The following is a 15404-nucleotide window of genomic DNA, read 5'->3' as shown; positions in this document are numbered from 1 at the left end:
CTTTGGACTCCGGCTATAATCATCGCTCAGCTACGCTAAGTAAACTTGGGATAAAATATCCTACGTAAACATTCAATCTGCTGCTAGTCTCAGCTCTAGGTGGTTACACGTCTTATTGAAGTGAGTATTCTTCGTATATTTATGTCATATATTTATATATGTTTATAGAAGTAGTTTTTCTCAGTATGAATTATATTAACTCATATTTATTATCAATGCATATTATATTGTTAGACAGTTGTTGATGATGTAGGTGTTCAATAAATAATGTTTTGACTGTCTTTCTAGCTAGCGGAGTATTCTGGGTTGGAGGACGTTTCCTGCAAAGTAATTGGACATGGATAACTTCATCAGAAGCTGTAGCATGGAAATCATACCGTTTTATGCAGGATGGAAACAATAAGTGTTTACAGCTTAGTATAGAAAAAGACAATGTAAATGTCATTAAAAATGTGACTTTAGAGCCTGCATATTGTAATGACACCACAAGCTACATGTGTGATTACGGTAAAGTAATATTGTTTTTATTATTATTATTACTATTATTATTACATATAATATGAGGGGAGGTCAGAAAATTCTTACTCTCACCATGATAGAGATGAGCTAGGAATCTGAGATTTGATCTACAGATCTAAATTTCTTTGCATATTTATCTCATTTTACCTTACATTTCTCACATCTATGGATCAGTCCATTCATACAATCTGCATAACAGTCTGGGAAGTTCATGATAAATCATGTTTTCACTGCATTGATGACCTCATCATCATCTGCAAATGTTTCTTCATATTTGGAGAAAGAAAGTAATCAGACGAAGCCAGATCATGTGAATATAATGAATAGGACGAAGGTTCATAGCTACATTGGCGCACAAAGGTGAGTGTTTCTACTACCCATTTTCCCAGTGCATTGTCTGCTAGGAGCAATACACCTTTCGAGAGCAAAGCCCGTCTCTTTACCTTGGTAATATCCCTAACTTTTGCAGTAGATCCTTTCTTTTAGTTTAACGCCCGACAATTACATACCAAGACTAAGGAAGAGGTTGATAATGAGATGGATGATAATGGTGAAATGAAGAAAGTGGAAGGAAAATGGAAGAATTTGAGAAAACACAGCATATGTGATTTGTTCACCACACAACCTAATTGTCAAGAGCGGAAATTAAAGAAAACGAAATTTTTCAGTGTAACGTCCCACGTGATGCACTTTACGCTAAACGAGACGATTATTAAAGGAAGTAAATGATGAGAGAAGATTTGGTGGAATGAAAAAGAGGAAAAACGGGAGTGCCCCGAAAAAACCGACGGATACGATGCTATCTACCACAAACTTACTCGACCGGGGATCGAACTAGAGACCTCACATACCAGAGGTAAGCGCTCTACCACTAAGCCACCGTGCCCCAGGGGAGCTGAAATGGAGACAGAGATCCCACTCACTAGAGGTAAGCACGCTACCATTGAGCCACCGCATTCCCAACAAGTTTCTCTAATATGTTTCTCTTTGTGATTGTAGTCCATTTTTGTAGGCAATCAGTAGTTCCATTTTTGCTCATTTGAATTTTGTTTCTAATACGATGTCGGTATGCTGTCTTAATATATATCCGTTATAGCTGATTTGTAACGGAAACAACCAAGTTGTTATTGCATGTAATACATATTTGTACCATCGCTGCACATAAATGTATATTTCATAGGGTTATTACATTTACCAATTTTTGAAACTTCATTTACAAATACCAGTTTCTGCAATGACGAACTGAGTTCATAACTAGTCGGTGACCTGGATTAAAAGTTTAAATTAGTTTCTTATAATTTAAAACGTCTCCGTTGAAGTTTCGGATTTATACAAAAGCGCAAAATATTCATGAACCAATGTTAACTTCAAACGCTATTTGTTACCTGTTTTTCGACAGGCATGACTCATCTCAACAATATGACTTGCTTTTCAGTCAGTCAACGAAGCTTATTGACAAAATTGTTCTCTTGTGTGTGCATTGAGATTACGATACCAATATAGAAGTCTTTCCAATTATTCTCTTTCAAGCTGTTTGTTGTCTGTGAGGAAGCTTTATCAATTAATGGGGAAATGTATTTTGGTTGAGATGGTGTTAAAGATGTACAACAAACATTCTGGGTCGATATATTTACCGTTTTTTGAGGATGTAGAGCACATATAATGGAAACCAAAACATGTACACCTCGCAGGTGCTAAACGTAAAACAGTTTTTGAGGGTTGAAGTCAATGTTTTCAACGTCATGTACCTGCACGCTCAATTGTTTGGATTAATGCTGAAAATTTGGGATATATACCCATGAATCAACTTACTTTACACGATTTCATGGAGGATATTTTTCTAGAACCACTTCCATTCCTAAAACTTTTGGGAAATGTTTGCATATAGAGCTAGAAATACTAGTAACAAATAGCATAATTGAAACAATGACCTGAAACTATCCGCCTTATTGGAACTGTTTAAATCAGTAACAATACAAATTCCTCCCGCCGTAGTTGGAAAGTATTTGTGTGTTTGATATTATAATGTTGGAAAAAAAAACATTCGGGTCTGAAACTTATATTAGATATAAATCAAGAGCTTTAAGTAACAATGAACCATAAATTTTCAGATTTCTCAGTGAGGAACATTTCATCACTGAAGCATTGTCCTTTAACAACTTGCCGGGTAGACAAAATAATTTTAAGTGTATAAAAGTGTATAAAGGGACAGGGGAAGGGGATTATCAGAAGAACATAAATATTTAGTCCTTTATTGCAACTCCAAAAAGCCAGGAAATATGCATATGAGTTTGAAGTTAAATCGATTTTTTTTTTTAACATAAATAAAGACACAATCCTCTATATTAGAGCTCCTTCGTGGCTAAGCGGTCACCGTACGCGCCATTGGCATGGGAGACCCGTCGATTCCCGGCGGGAGCTCATATGGTTCGGATTCCACGTTAATCAGTAGGTCCACGTCTCATATAGCCTCGCAGCTGAAAGGGACGTTAAACTCAAAATCAACTCAAATAAAGACACAATCCTCTATATTTGTTTATTCTGCATGCATAAAAATTTATCGTACTGAAACTTACTCAAATTGCACTTACCTACTTACATTAGCAAATTAAATAAATTCAATAAAAGGTAAGTGGGGCTGCAGTGGCTCAGTGCTAGAGCGTTCATCTCTGGTGCATGAGGTTCTTGGTTCGATCTCAACAAGTGAGTCTTGTGGTGGATAAAAACCTTGTGTATGGGTTTTCTCGGGGTTGTCCCGTTTTCTCCCACTTTCTTCATTCCACTATTTCATTCCTCATCATCACTGTCTCCTTTAGCCTAGCTGGCATAACCACGTTAAGTGAAACTTAAGGATTTCATATCCTTTTTTCAATGAAAGGTAAAATTGGATTATTTAATATTTACCATTGTATTGCATAATTTAGTACATATTTTCCTCTTTACTACATATTTTAGTGCATTTTTTAAATAATATTTTTGTACGTATTTCCATGTATATTTTGATTGTTAGTATGTATCGATCCGAAGTCAATATCACATGACTTTGCTAGTTATTTGGGATGGGGTCGAAGCATGTTCTCGTGTTTTTATTAATTTATTTGATTTCAGGGTGAAATAGATGCACACAGCGTTTATCCATAGTGACTAATATGTTAACAACAGTATCTGTTTCCTTGTGGTATATATCCAAATTGCTTTGTGCACATTGCACACACTGCTGTTTTTGGATATATACGAGTATCGACACTCGGGGAAACTACATTGTTTCCACTTTACTCATATGCAGAATGTCATGTAATATGGTGTGAACAGATCCCCTGTTCCCCTCCCTAGATGAAGAATAATCATACATTTATTTTCAATCATTAGCTGCTTAACATTTACTTCCATTCTTGGATCTGCAGCAGTTGGTGGACGTCATTCTCTTGGGTCATACCGTAGACTTGTGCGACCTCACTTGAATTCCATTTTCTAGCCTTTCAATGTATTATGAGATTTGTATTTCGAATGATATAATTTATCATAATCCATTTATCCTTTCTGCTGACTTCTCTTGAAGATAAAGGAACCTAACAAGAGCTCGATATTCAATTTTGTCCAAAATACCTGGTTTTCTGGCAATAAAATAAATTAAACAGGACCTAAAAAATAAAACTTGGTACACATACCAGTGTTCTCCGTTGCGCCATTTTTTTTTCATTTTCTATCATATCTAGTAAGAACTTTCTGACCTCTTCTATTATTATTATTATTATTATTATTATTATTATTATTATTATTATTATTATTATTATTATTATTATTATTATTATTATTGTTATTATTATTGTTCTAGTGGTATATTAGGTATGCAGTATTAACATTTCGATATTAGTCTACGTTGATGCTATTGAAATATGTGACTGATGAGTATCACTTTCAAGCAAAGAAAAAAAAATATTAAAATTATAACACCTGATTAGAAAAAGTAGAGTTCGGTTGTCATTGCTTAAGCAATGTTTGAGTTTCATGACGAAGTTAGTCTGGTGCCTGTGTTGCGAAGAAGTCCTTAACGACACGTACCACCTTTCATTAAGAAAATTCTTTCTTGTCAGGAAGTGATCGAGATGCCAAAACAAGTGATAGTCGGTTGGGAGAGACGTGGGAGGAATACGGAATAAAATGGAGGGTTTCATACTACAAACAATAGACCATCCAGCTGCGGATAAGGGGTGAGTTTGAAGGCCATCTTGAATAAGTTGATCATTATCCAACCACTTTTCTAACCGTTGGTCATAACGGGTCCATTTTCATCAGAAGGGCAGTCTGTTGCATGAAAGTTTCCCAATTATTCCGTACTCTCAGCGAACAACAGAACTCTAGACGGCGATCCTTATTGGCCGGTGTCAACTTATGTAGCACCCATGGGCCCAAATTTTTAGCTTTACCGATGGGATTGAGCCGCCGAACAAGAGTGGTATAGTGTATCCCTAATTCGTCTATAGTTTAGCAAATACATTTCCGAGAGTCCCTTTCCACTGTGTTTCTGAGGAGCTTACTAGATCATGCTGTTATTCAGTATCCATGTAACTTACTTTTTAATGGTGTGTCACCATCTCAAAACTTCGCAAACAAACGGCAATGAAGCGTTCATTCGCTGGCGCCTGATCTAAATACACAGTTGACATTTTTCTCCACAAGAAGTGGAGAATTTTCTTGTTTTAACGCATATAGGAAAATTACACGTAATTGGTGTATTTTACATGATGCGTTTTAATACAACCCTCTTTAACAATGCACTGCCTCCTGACTGACTTTTCAACCCAGCGTGTTTTCTGAACATGTACGAGTTTGTGACATCATACGTGTGATCTCTGTACATCCATTAGTTCTATTAGAGAGTGTTATTTCCTCACCAGGTGAAAAATTGGATATTTCAATAGCAGCAGCCCAAGATATATATAATATTGTAAATAACGTAGTATGTACAGCTGAAGAATTTCTATCGGTTGAAACGAAATACTATAGCCTACAAGATAAGCGTAGTTTGTAGCATATATATGATTTTAAATCAAATTTAGTCGTCTAAAAGCAATTTCAATGAATGACTTAAAAAAATAAAATAAATATGCGAGAATTTCTTAACAAGTTTATTACGATTTTTAAATCTTAAAATGCTATCATTATAATTATATATTTTCTTTGCGTTTTATACCTCAAATCATGTCTATTTACTTGTTATACATTATTTATAATGTATATTACTTTTCTCTTGAATTAATGTTCCAGCTACATTTTTTTTTCTGAGATAACAATTTCTACTTCCTAATCCTCATGACATTATAACATAAAGCGTAAGCACGTAAATTGGTGTAACTTATGATTAATACTTTCAATCCTAAGCCCAAGTAGAACACGAAATACCTTCTTAATACAATCAGTCGCGAACTCAGGCATTGCATATGATTCTCTAAGATACCTTCCATGGTTGATGGTTCGTTTTCGGTTGTTTAGAAAAAAAAAAAAACATTTGAGCTCACTCCTAAAAGAGAACATGATTTGTTTCACATCTAGAGATTAAATTGTGAAGACCTTGCATGATGGAAACTCTTGCCAATTTTCTTGTTTTACATTACTTCACTGATGAACATGGATTAATACTTTGTGCTAAGGTTGTTTTACTTTAGTCTGTAATAATATATGAAAGGATATGAATACAGAACAAATAACAAATATTGTACCAATTTGAACTATCAATATAGTTATCTTCGTTAATCAATAATAAAGTTTTGTATATTTTCTATATTATGTTTCTTATGTAAATAAAAGTATATTTATTTGAACTAAGACTGTAGCATCTCCGCGAATCAACACGAATGTTGTATTCATTTTAAATATAATGTTGAATGATTTGGTCATTCACTTTGCATGGTTGCTTTTTTTTCGCTATCTGGTATACACACTTTAAAAATACACTAAATTGACAGGATACTGGAATTCGTACCTACACACACACACACACACACACACACACATATGTATGTATATATATATATATATATATATATATATATATATATATATAATCCCAGGAGCGAAAGTATTAAGTATAATAAGCTCGTTCTTGTGTATTAGACGGAAGCACAGCGAAAGGATAAGTTTGGGCACGACTGTCTCTTTTTACATCTTTAACACATTCACTGCTGCTGTGGACACGACTTACCGGCAACAGAAACCAAAGCTTTATATATATTATTAAGATGGACACGCTTCTGTGGCTCAATTAACATTTTCAAGTAATCTTGATTGGAAACTTTAACAGCGAATATGTTAAAAACAAAGCCAATTATCTGATACCAGGCAGATAAATATGTTATTCAATTGAACTGTATGAAATAAAAATTGACCACTTCTACGACTGTGATACATGTATGAGAATATTTACTATATACAGTATTTCAATATTTTCTAAAGAAACAGAAGCAATAAGAAACTCATATTTGAATTACACACTCGGATAGAGTTATATGAAAGGAAAAATATAACTACTATATAAAAACAGGCTTTCCTTGTGGGTATTTGGTTAGCTTGCGCAACTTCGGAATGTGATACTAAGATTTGTGTGGTTCTGATCTCACGTTCAGCTATAGGTGCGTGTTTGACATAGCCTCGGGGAATCGGGACTGAAAAGGGCGTTAAGCGACAAATTAGCCAAACGGCAATTCTATAAAAAGCTGATCATCAATTGTATTAAGTTTAATTTTGTGTGCTTTAGAAGAAGAATTAATCCTTTGATCTTGATATAATTTATTTTCGGAATGTAATGAGCTGCAGAAGTTGTTTAAATTGTTTGCAGGCAGAAGGCAGTGTTTTGACGTAGCAATATTTCAAGCTTAATTCTTACATATTTTCTCCTTCACAGGATATGTATTTATGAAGCCTGGTTTATGTCACTTTCAAGGTCTGCTAGTCGAACTGTTCTCTCTGCTGGTGTTGTGGTACATCGCTATTCTCATTCTTGAAAGGTAAGTTTCAAAACCCTGTCATATTCTCCCTTCCTACCAATGTGCTGTGATACGTTTATAAACAATTCCCGGCGGGAGCTCATGTGGTTCGGATTCCACGTTAATCAGTAGGTCCACGTCTCATATAGCCTCGCTGCTGAACGGGACGTAAAACTCAAAATCAACTCAACTCAACGTTTATAAACACAGGTAGTTATCGAAATAATGGAAACACCCGCGTGATACAAATTTTTTGTCAATTACTAATCCTGAACACTCGTAAAGTTTGAGTATTTTCTGTTAGTGTTGTATTGCTTGATAGTAATGAGTACGCAAGTTGGTGTAGCATAGATTTGTTCATGCAATAGATCAGGATATTGTGATGCAAAATAATAAACATCGTCTATTGCCAAATATGTAAATTGTGAGTCAGGTGTGTCGGGAGCACCAGTATACAAAACCATGAATGTAAGGCAGAACTCGTGGCAAGACGGAAGCCAACCTTAAGGGAGTGGAATTGAGTATCATTGGAGAGGATTACTATAAAGAACGTTTGCTGATCTGATTTCAGCAGAGCTGTCACCAGCATCCAATCAGTATCTGAAATGATCTATATGTAAAATTTAATTTGTACGAGAGTTACATAAACTCAAATATGCGCGGTCACTTGAACGATTTAAAAATCGCTTACCACCACCACTACTATGGCACAAAGGAAATGACTCCACGAGCATAAAACATGGGCCACTGCTGATTGGAAGATGCCTGGCAAATCATATTTCTTCTTATTTCCAATAGTGTTTCTCATGTCCCACGATTATGCTCTGAGACAAAGGGAGATGGCGATTATGACAATGGACAAAATGGTGGAATGGAGGAAGTTGGAGAAAATGGAAGACTTCGTACAGAACATTTGTTCACCACAAAACCCGTGTGGCGAAGATGGGCGTACAGTTCAATTGAACGACACCACACACCAATGGTGAGCAATTTGCCACTGAGCCACCGAGGTTCGCATGATAACTCGAAGATGTGATAACTTGCCCGACGATGTTACATGCTTCAGCTGATTGTTAATTCACTAATTACAGGATTCCCAGCCAATGTTAGAATTTTTGATTTTTCACCTTTTGAATAAGCTGATATTGATAAGACAACTAAATTTATGGGGACGCGCGACACTCAGGCCTAAAATCTGGACTGTCCCGTTTTTCACGGGACGTGTGGCAAGCTTAATGAACACTACATTGAAACTTCAGGCATTCTCAAATTGGGTAACATTGGGATCTAGTGGCAATTTTAAGCTTATATTCATGTCCAGGCTGATTGATTCATATTAAGTAAACACCAATATCAACAGTTTATCTTAGGCCCAAGCTGGAGATGGGGACGCCACAGCCCATAAAGTGGAGCCTCAATGAGTTTGGTACTTTCCAGGTGTGATTTCTTATTCATTCAAGTAGGAAATAAGCAAAATCCACATCAATAGTTGTTCATTTTTCAATTGCACGTTATAGGTGAGGTATGATCGTTTCTTGGCCAAATTTGACCATGGTGTATCCGTGATACAATTTTGAAAAAAAAAAAGTATATGTGATTCTAGGGTTGAGACGACATCTAAGCTTTATTATTTTTTTCGTAATTCTAATCGCAGACCATCATAGGTTAAAACGGGCTGAAAATATTGAATTTAATTGTTGAGGGGGGAAATGGTGGGGGGAGCTTTTAAATTTCTCAGACGAAGCCCTTGTATGCACCTATACATACATCCAAGTTTGAACACAATCGATAGAGACATTCTTGAGAAATAAATTAATTCAATTTTTCCGATTTTGTGCCATTTCTCATGAACCAATGAGAATTGAGGTTTACCACACACTTGTCGATCCAATATTCATCTGTGGCCATTTCACTATTCTTATCCACCCACGCCCTTTTCACAACTATGTTTGTGATGCTTTATAGGATGTCATGTGAAGGTTGCTGCTAACCTGTAAAGCCCATCACTACAGATCAACATCACGCACTGGAAATTATATTTGCATAGGTTCTTGGAACATCTCTAGTACATACTGTGAAGCTTGGGACAATTTATCTTTCCGAGTTCCTCCAGCTACCATCTGTTTCACTCAATGTTCCAGTTGTTGACATAAGGCGACTTTCCTATACTTGGATTGAATAGATTGTACGGATAGCGGCCTCTTCATACTACTATTTCAACATGTGACTGCTCTCACTTTTTAGTAAAAATAATGGTATCCCCATCAGTTTCACTAGAGGGAAATTCAGCACAATATCTCAGGTCATCTTCTCCTGAATATATATATATATATATATATATATATATAATATAAAGTGGCGGATCCAGGATATGATCAAGGGAGGGGCTAAACCATAATTTGCCGTTTTATCCAGCGTAAAGCTGAATTGAAGCCAATTTTATCCAGTGTAAACCTGAACGTCAAGGGGGGGGGCTATAGCTCCTTAGCCCCCTTCCATCTCCTTTAGTAACACCTAAATATGTTTCTTCTGCAATATCCAAAGAACTGCCATCTTCCTTGCAGTCTTCAGTTAAATTCTTAAGATGCTTGCAACATGTTTTCTTGGGGTGTAATTTGCGATTTCGGAAGCTGAATTACTTGCAGCGTCAGAAACAGCACACTTACAATATTTGGCGGAATAAGAGCCATATCGATGATTTTTTGCTCTACTACATATGTCAGAAAACACTTGCGATTTCTGTCTTCCATATGCGTTTCACGTTATGTTCAAGGTCAATGTCAACTACGTGCATACCTTACGTCTTTAAAATGCGATACCTCTGTTAGTTAAGTGTTTTATTCAATAGGTCAAGAGCACATTCACACGTGCCTTGGTATCCACCAACTGCGAAGCATACTTGAAAACTTACCATTAAAATATTAATTACTATTTCAAAGAAATGATCTTAAAACAAACAAAAAAAAAAAAAAAAAAGCAAATATGATATTTTGCATTGTTCAACATACAAAACAAGCAGCTTGACTGCCTACAAAAGAACACTGTTTATGCGATACGCAAAATTCGACAATGTGTCTGTCTGATCCACAGACTGGACGATCTTCCAAGAAAAGTTCTGTGATGTGCATTGGTGAACAATAAATGTGTATGAAGTAGTATTCGAGTTGTTCGTGTCTTTCTGTAACTTTCAGGGCCAGCTAGAAACAAATCGGAGAGAGACGTCTGCTCTTTCCTCCGTTTCTCCGCAGACAAGTAAAAAATATTCCTCTTTTAATTTTATTTCAAATAGTTGTATATTAATTTTCATTATTGTTATTAACATCATTTTCCGACTAGCAGCTAAAGAGTTAATGATTGCAAGGAATAGGAAAAAGCCGGTTACGTTAGCACTTCTTAATAATGAGCAGTTGGTATTGCTGTTGCTATATTGTTATGAATGGAAACAATGTGTCACCTTGTACTCACATTAATAAATAATAGGAGTTGTGTTGGGACGTTCCCAGCGTTATCTTTGAGCAGCTGTATTAACCTGTCTGAGGAGAGGAAATTAAAAAAAAAAGCTAGGCAGGGTTACAAATCTTGATACCAAGCTTCTCGATAAAATGAGTTCATAGTTAATTTGCCATGGCTGCCGATAAGGCACAATTCGACATTGCATGTTATTCCTCTTAAACCTTGGAAAGTTAGCTGCAGATATCAACAGAACGATCGTCGAAGTGTATGGGAAGAACAGCATTGACACAAGTACGGTAAAGAAATGGTTTACCAAGTTTAAGAATGGATGTTTCAACCTGAAAAATACCTCAAGAATTAAACATAATTATCTAGAAGCGTTATTCGAAAAATTATTAATAAAAAGTAATCAACGAACTAGGCAAGAAGATTTAAGTCGACCATTCGACAATCATGAGACGTCTGAATGCACTTGGCATGAATGGATCCCACATTAACTTACAGTGCACAATCCAGAAAGTCGTCCGAACATTTTGTGTCACTTCTCCATAAGAGAAAATCTTTTTTTTTTTTTTTTTTTGTGGAAAGTCGTAACAGGAGGTGAAAAGCGGGTTTACTACGATAACCCTAATTATCGATAATTATGGGTAAATAATGGTTAGTCGTCAACTTCCATCACTAAAACGCATTTACTTGTCAAAAAGTTTTGTTGTGCATCTGATATGATGCGAATAGAGAAATACTAAAGCAAACCTGGTAAAATACTCTATTACGAAATACTAAAGCCTAACGAAACCATCAATACCGAAAGTTACAACAGTCAATTGCTCCATTTGAGCGGAAGACAACTAGGACAAACGACCTTTTTACTGGCTAAGGAACGTGAGTGGTCATAGTGTTACATGACAATGCTTGTCTATACGTCACTTTGTCAACAAAAGAAACATTTTCAGCATAAGGTGAGAAGTTCTTCTATATGCGGCATTTTTACATCACTTTGCTCCATATTATCATGTATTTAAAACCTCACAGGATACACTTTCTGTCCAATGCTTTGCACACATCGATATCAAGAATTGCTTCTAGAACTTCGTTTAAGTCATAGTCCTTCTTTGACTAGGGAATATGCTCGATGTACTGTGAAGTCTACAAGGCAACAAAATTGCTGATTCTGCTATAATACAGGGTGAGCATAAAGTCTTGCCCTGATTACAAAAATGTATTACAGAAGAACCGCTTGACATAATAATGTAAATACTGGTCAGTTACATAGGTTAGTATTACAAGTTTTCTTTTTATGACCACTTACGTTTCTTATGTTACTGATGGGCGATTTGCTTTCGTGATACCACAGCACGCATTGCGCTTTTTTTGCTTCGATGCCATTTCGCCAACTAACCCGCGCGCGCCAAGTAACGTACTGCGTCACTCTTGGGTAGCACTAGGGCCACTTATTGGTCTTTAAAAAGACTTGTAATACTAACCTATGCAACAGACCGGAATTTACATTATTCTGCCCAACTGTTATTCGGTAATATTTTTTTTTTATAATCATGGAAGGACTTTATGCTCACGGTGTACAACGGGATCGAGTTAATTCGAACATGGATAATTTGTCCTCTTGAACAATGTATTGAAAGCAATGGTAAAAATCGTTTTTAAATCATACTTTTGAACCTCGTGTTTGGATAATTCGAAGCAATAGACTACAAAAACTTTTAGTGTTAGACTTGTTGCAAACAGAAGAGCGCAGTTTCAACAGGATTTCAGTTATTCAGATGCGGCCTTGTTGAAGACTGACACCAAATTCCAATGTACCTAATAATAAAGAAAAAAAAACTGAAGAAAAGATGGACGATAAAGTAAATACACACTATGCTCTAACCTCATCTGAAATACCCGAAATAATTGAAACTTTAAGATTTATTGAGTGTAAACCATCAATTTCCACTTATATATTTCAAACAGTAAATTAAACTAAAGTTTTGTTGACTAAGCAAAAAGAATCAAACCAAATGGGGATTACGAACTTCGTGGGATTGGATAATTAAACTTGTAACTAGTGTATGTGGTTTCGTGTGTTAATTTATATACATTGAAAATCATTATGTTCGTGACTCTAAATCTCCTGAACCGCCCGACCGATCTCGATGAAATTTATAACATTGGTGAGGTTCGAGGCTGGGCTGGTTTTAGGCTATTCACTTTGATGGTAAAACTAAGGGGAGGGGGTATAAAAGTAAGAAAACTCAATAACTCCTGAACCACTTGACCGATCTTGATCAAATTTTCAATATAGATGAGGTTCAGACCTGGGATCGTTTTTGTGATTTAAATTTTTACGGAGCAACGTAGGGGACGAGAAGGAGGGGCGGATATATAAAAATCAACTTAGAAAAATATAAGACTGAGAGTGACTATTTTTGTAACTTAATAACTCTTGAACTATTCGACCGATCTCAATCAAATTTTCAAGATATCTACATGAGGTTTGGATCTAGAAACATTTTTGTAGTTTCACTTTAACGGTAGATTGTAGAGGAGGGGAAGGGGAGGGAACGTATAAATGAAAACTAATAAAACCTAGTAACTTTTGAACAACCCAATCAATCTCGATCAAATTTTCAGCATATATGAGGGTCGGACATTGGATGTTTTCTGTCATTTCACTTTCACGAGCCAACCTAGGGGAAGGGGAGGGGAGATATATGTACAAAAAAGTTAAAATGACTGCTTTTGTGACTTCATCACTCTTGAACCACCCTACCGATCTCAATCAAATTTTCAACATATATGAGTTTAGGTGCAGGGATTGCTTTAGGCTATTCATTTTGACGATGCAACGTAGGGTAGGGGGAGATAAATTTAAAAATGATCAAAAATGACTGATATTCGAGTTGAATCCATAGTTTTCGGAGTCAATGAGAGAAACAGTGACACTTCTGATGCTGTTTCAATCCAAGTTCAGCCCAGATAGTTGGGAAGGGGAGGGTACAACATAGAGGTGGGGGATAAACATTCAAAAATGATCGAAAATGACTAATATTAGTATCGAATCCACAGTTTTAGAAGCAGCTGAGATTAGCAGTGACAATTCTGACGTCGTGTGCCGCCGTATGGAGAAGGGAGAAGAGGAGCTATGTATACCTAAGAGAAAGGGGAGAGAAATTTAAAAATGATCAACAATGACCGTTATTAGTGTTGAATCAATAGTTTTCGGGGTCGAGGAGAGAAACAGTGACACTTCTGATGCTGTTTCAATCCAAGGTCAGCCCTGATAGTTGGAGAGTGGGAGAGTAAACGTAGGGGAGGGGGATAAACATTTTAAAATGATCCAAAATTACCAATATTAGTGTCGAATCCATAGTTTTAGGAGTAGCTGAGGTTAACAGTGACTCCCGATGTCGTGTGTAGCAGCATGGAGGAGGGGAGGGGATCTGTATATAATAATAATAATAATAATAGTAATAATAAAAATAATAATAATGATAATAATAATAATAATAATAATAATAATAATAATAATAATAATAATAATAATAATAATAATCGAAAATGGCCAATATTATGTCTAATTCAAAGGTTTCGGGATCATTCAGATTAACAGTGACATTTCCGATCCTTTTTAAATCCAAAATCAGCCCTGCCACTTGGGGGAGGGGGATATATATATATATATATATATATATATATATATATATATATATATATATATATATAAAGGATCGAAAATGACCGATATTAGTGCTGAATCCACATTTTTTAGGGTGGCTGAGATAACGGCGACACTTCCGATGCCATGGCCCGCAACATGGGGGAGGGATATATACATACATATATATATATATAAATGATCGAAAATGACCAATATTAGTGTCGAATACATGGTTTTCGGGATCGCCGAAATGATCAATGATCTTTCCGATGCTGCTTAAATCGATGCCATTAAAGGCGAAAGCAGCATATTTCACGGGTACTAAACATATGAGACACGGAGTTGTGCATTTAAATTTTCATTTCAACCCAGCGAAGCGAGTAATATATATATATATATATATATATATATATATATATATATAGATAGATAGATAGATAGATAGATATAGATATACATATATATACATATATATATATATATATATATATATATATATATATATATAGATATATATATATTGGTAGATAGATAGATATAGATATATTTGCTATATGTCTGGCTTAATTTATATGCGAGTAAATATTGTTTGTTCGTTTGTAAAATTCTAGCACGTAAATAGTATGCTCTCTTAAATTCTAATTTATATTAATGCATTTATCATAGTAGGCACAACGATTTTGGTCACTTGATTTTAGATATTTGACAATGGAAACTCTGGATAATTCAAACTAAAACTTTGGACTACAAAAACTCAGCTGGACATATATAATATGTTATTCTTGAAGGCTGAT

General features: G+C 35.5%; 1 protein-coding gene across 1 annotated transcript in view; it reads left to right on the top strand.

Moving 5' to 3' along the window:
- LOC145687753 (uncharacterized) overlaps nt 1–15404 on the top strand; it is an 810237-nt gene that overhangs the window by 649672 nt on the left and 145161 nt on the right. Inside the window, exons 3-4 of the mRNA XM_081761200.1 lie at nt 289–507; nt 7421–7523. Of these exons, the coding sequence (XP_081617326.1) occupies nt 289–507; nt 7421–7523 (322 nt within the window). The remainder of the gene's footprint in view (nt 1–288; nt 508–7420; nt 7524–15404) is intronic.

The sequence above is a fragment of the Thermobia domestica genome, chromosome 6, assembly GCF_964235325.1.
Source record: "Thermobia domestica chromosome 6, izTheDome1.hap1.1, whole genome shotgun sequence".
Lineage (NCBI taxonomy): Eukaryota > Metazoa > Arthropoda > Insecta > Zygentoma > Lepismatidae > Thermobia > Thermobia domestica.
This window is presented reverse-complemented; position numbering and strand designations above follow the sequence as displayed.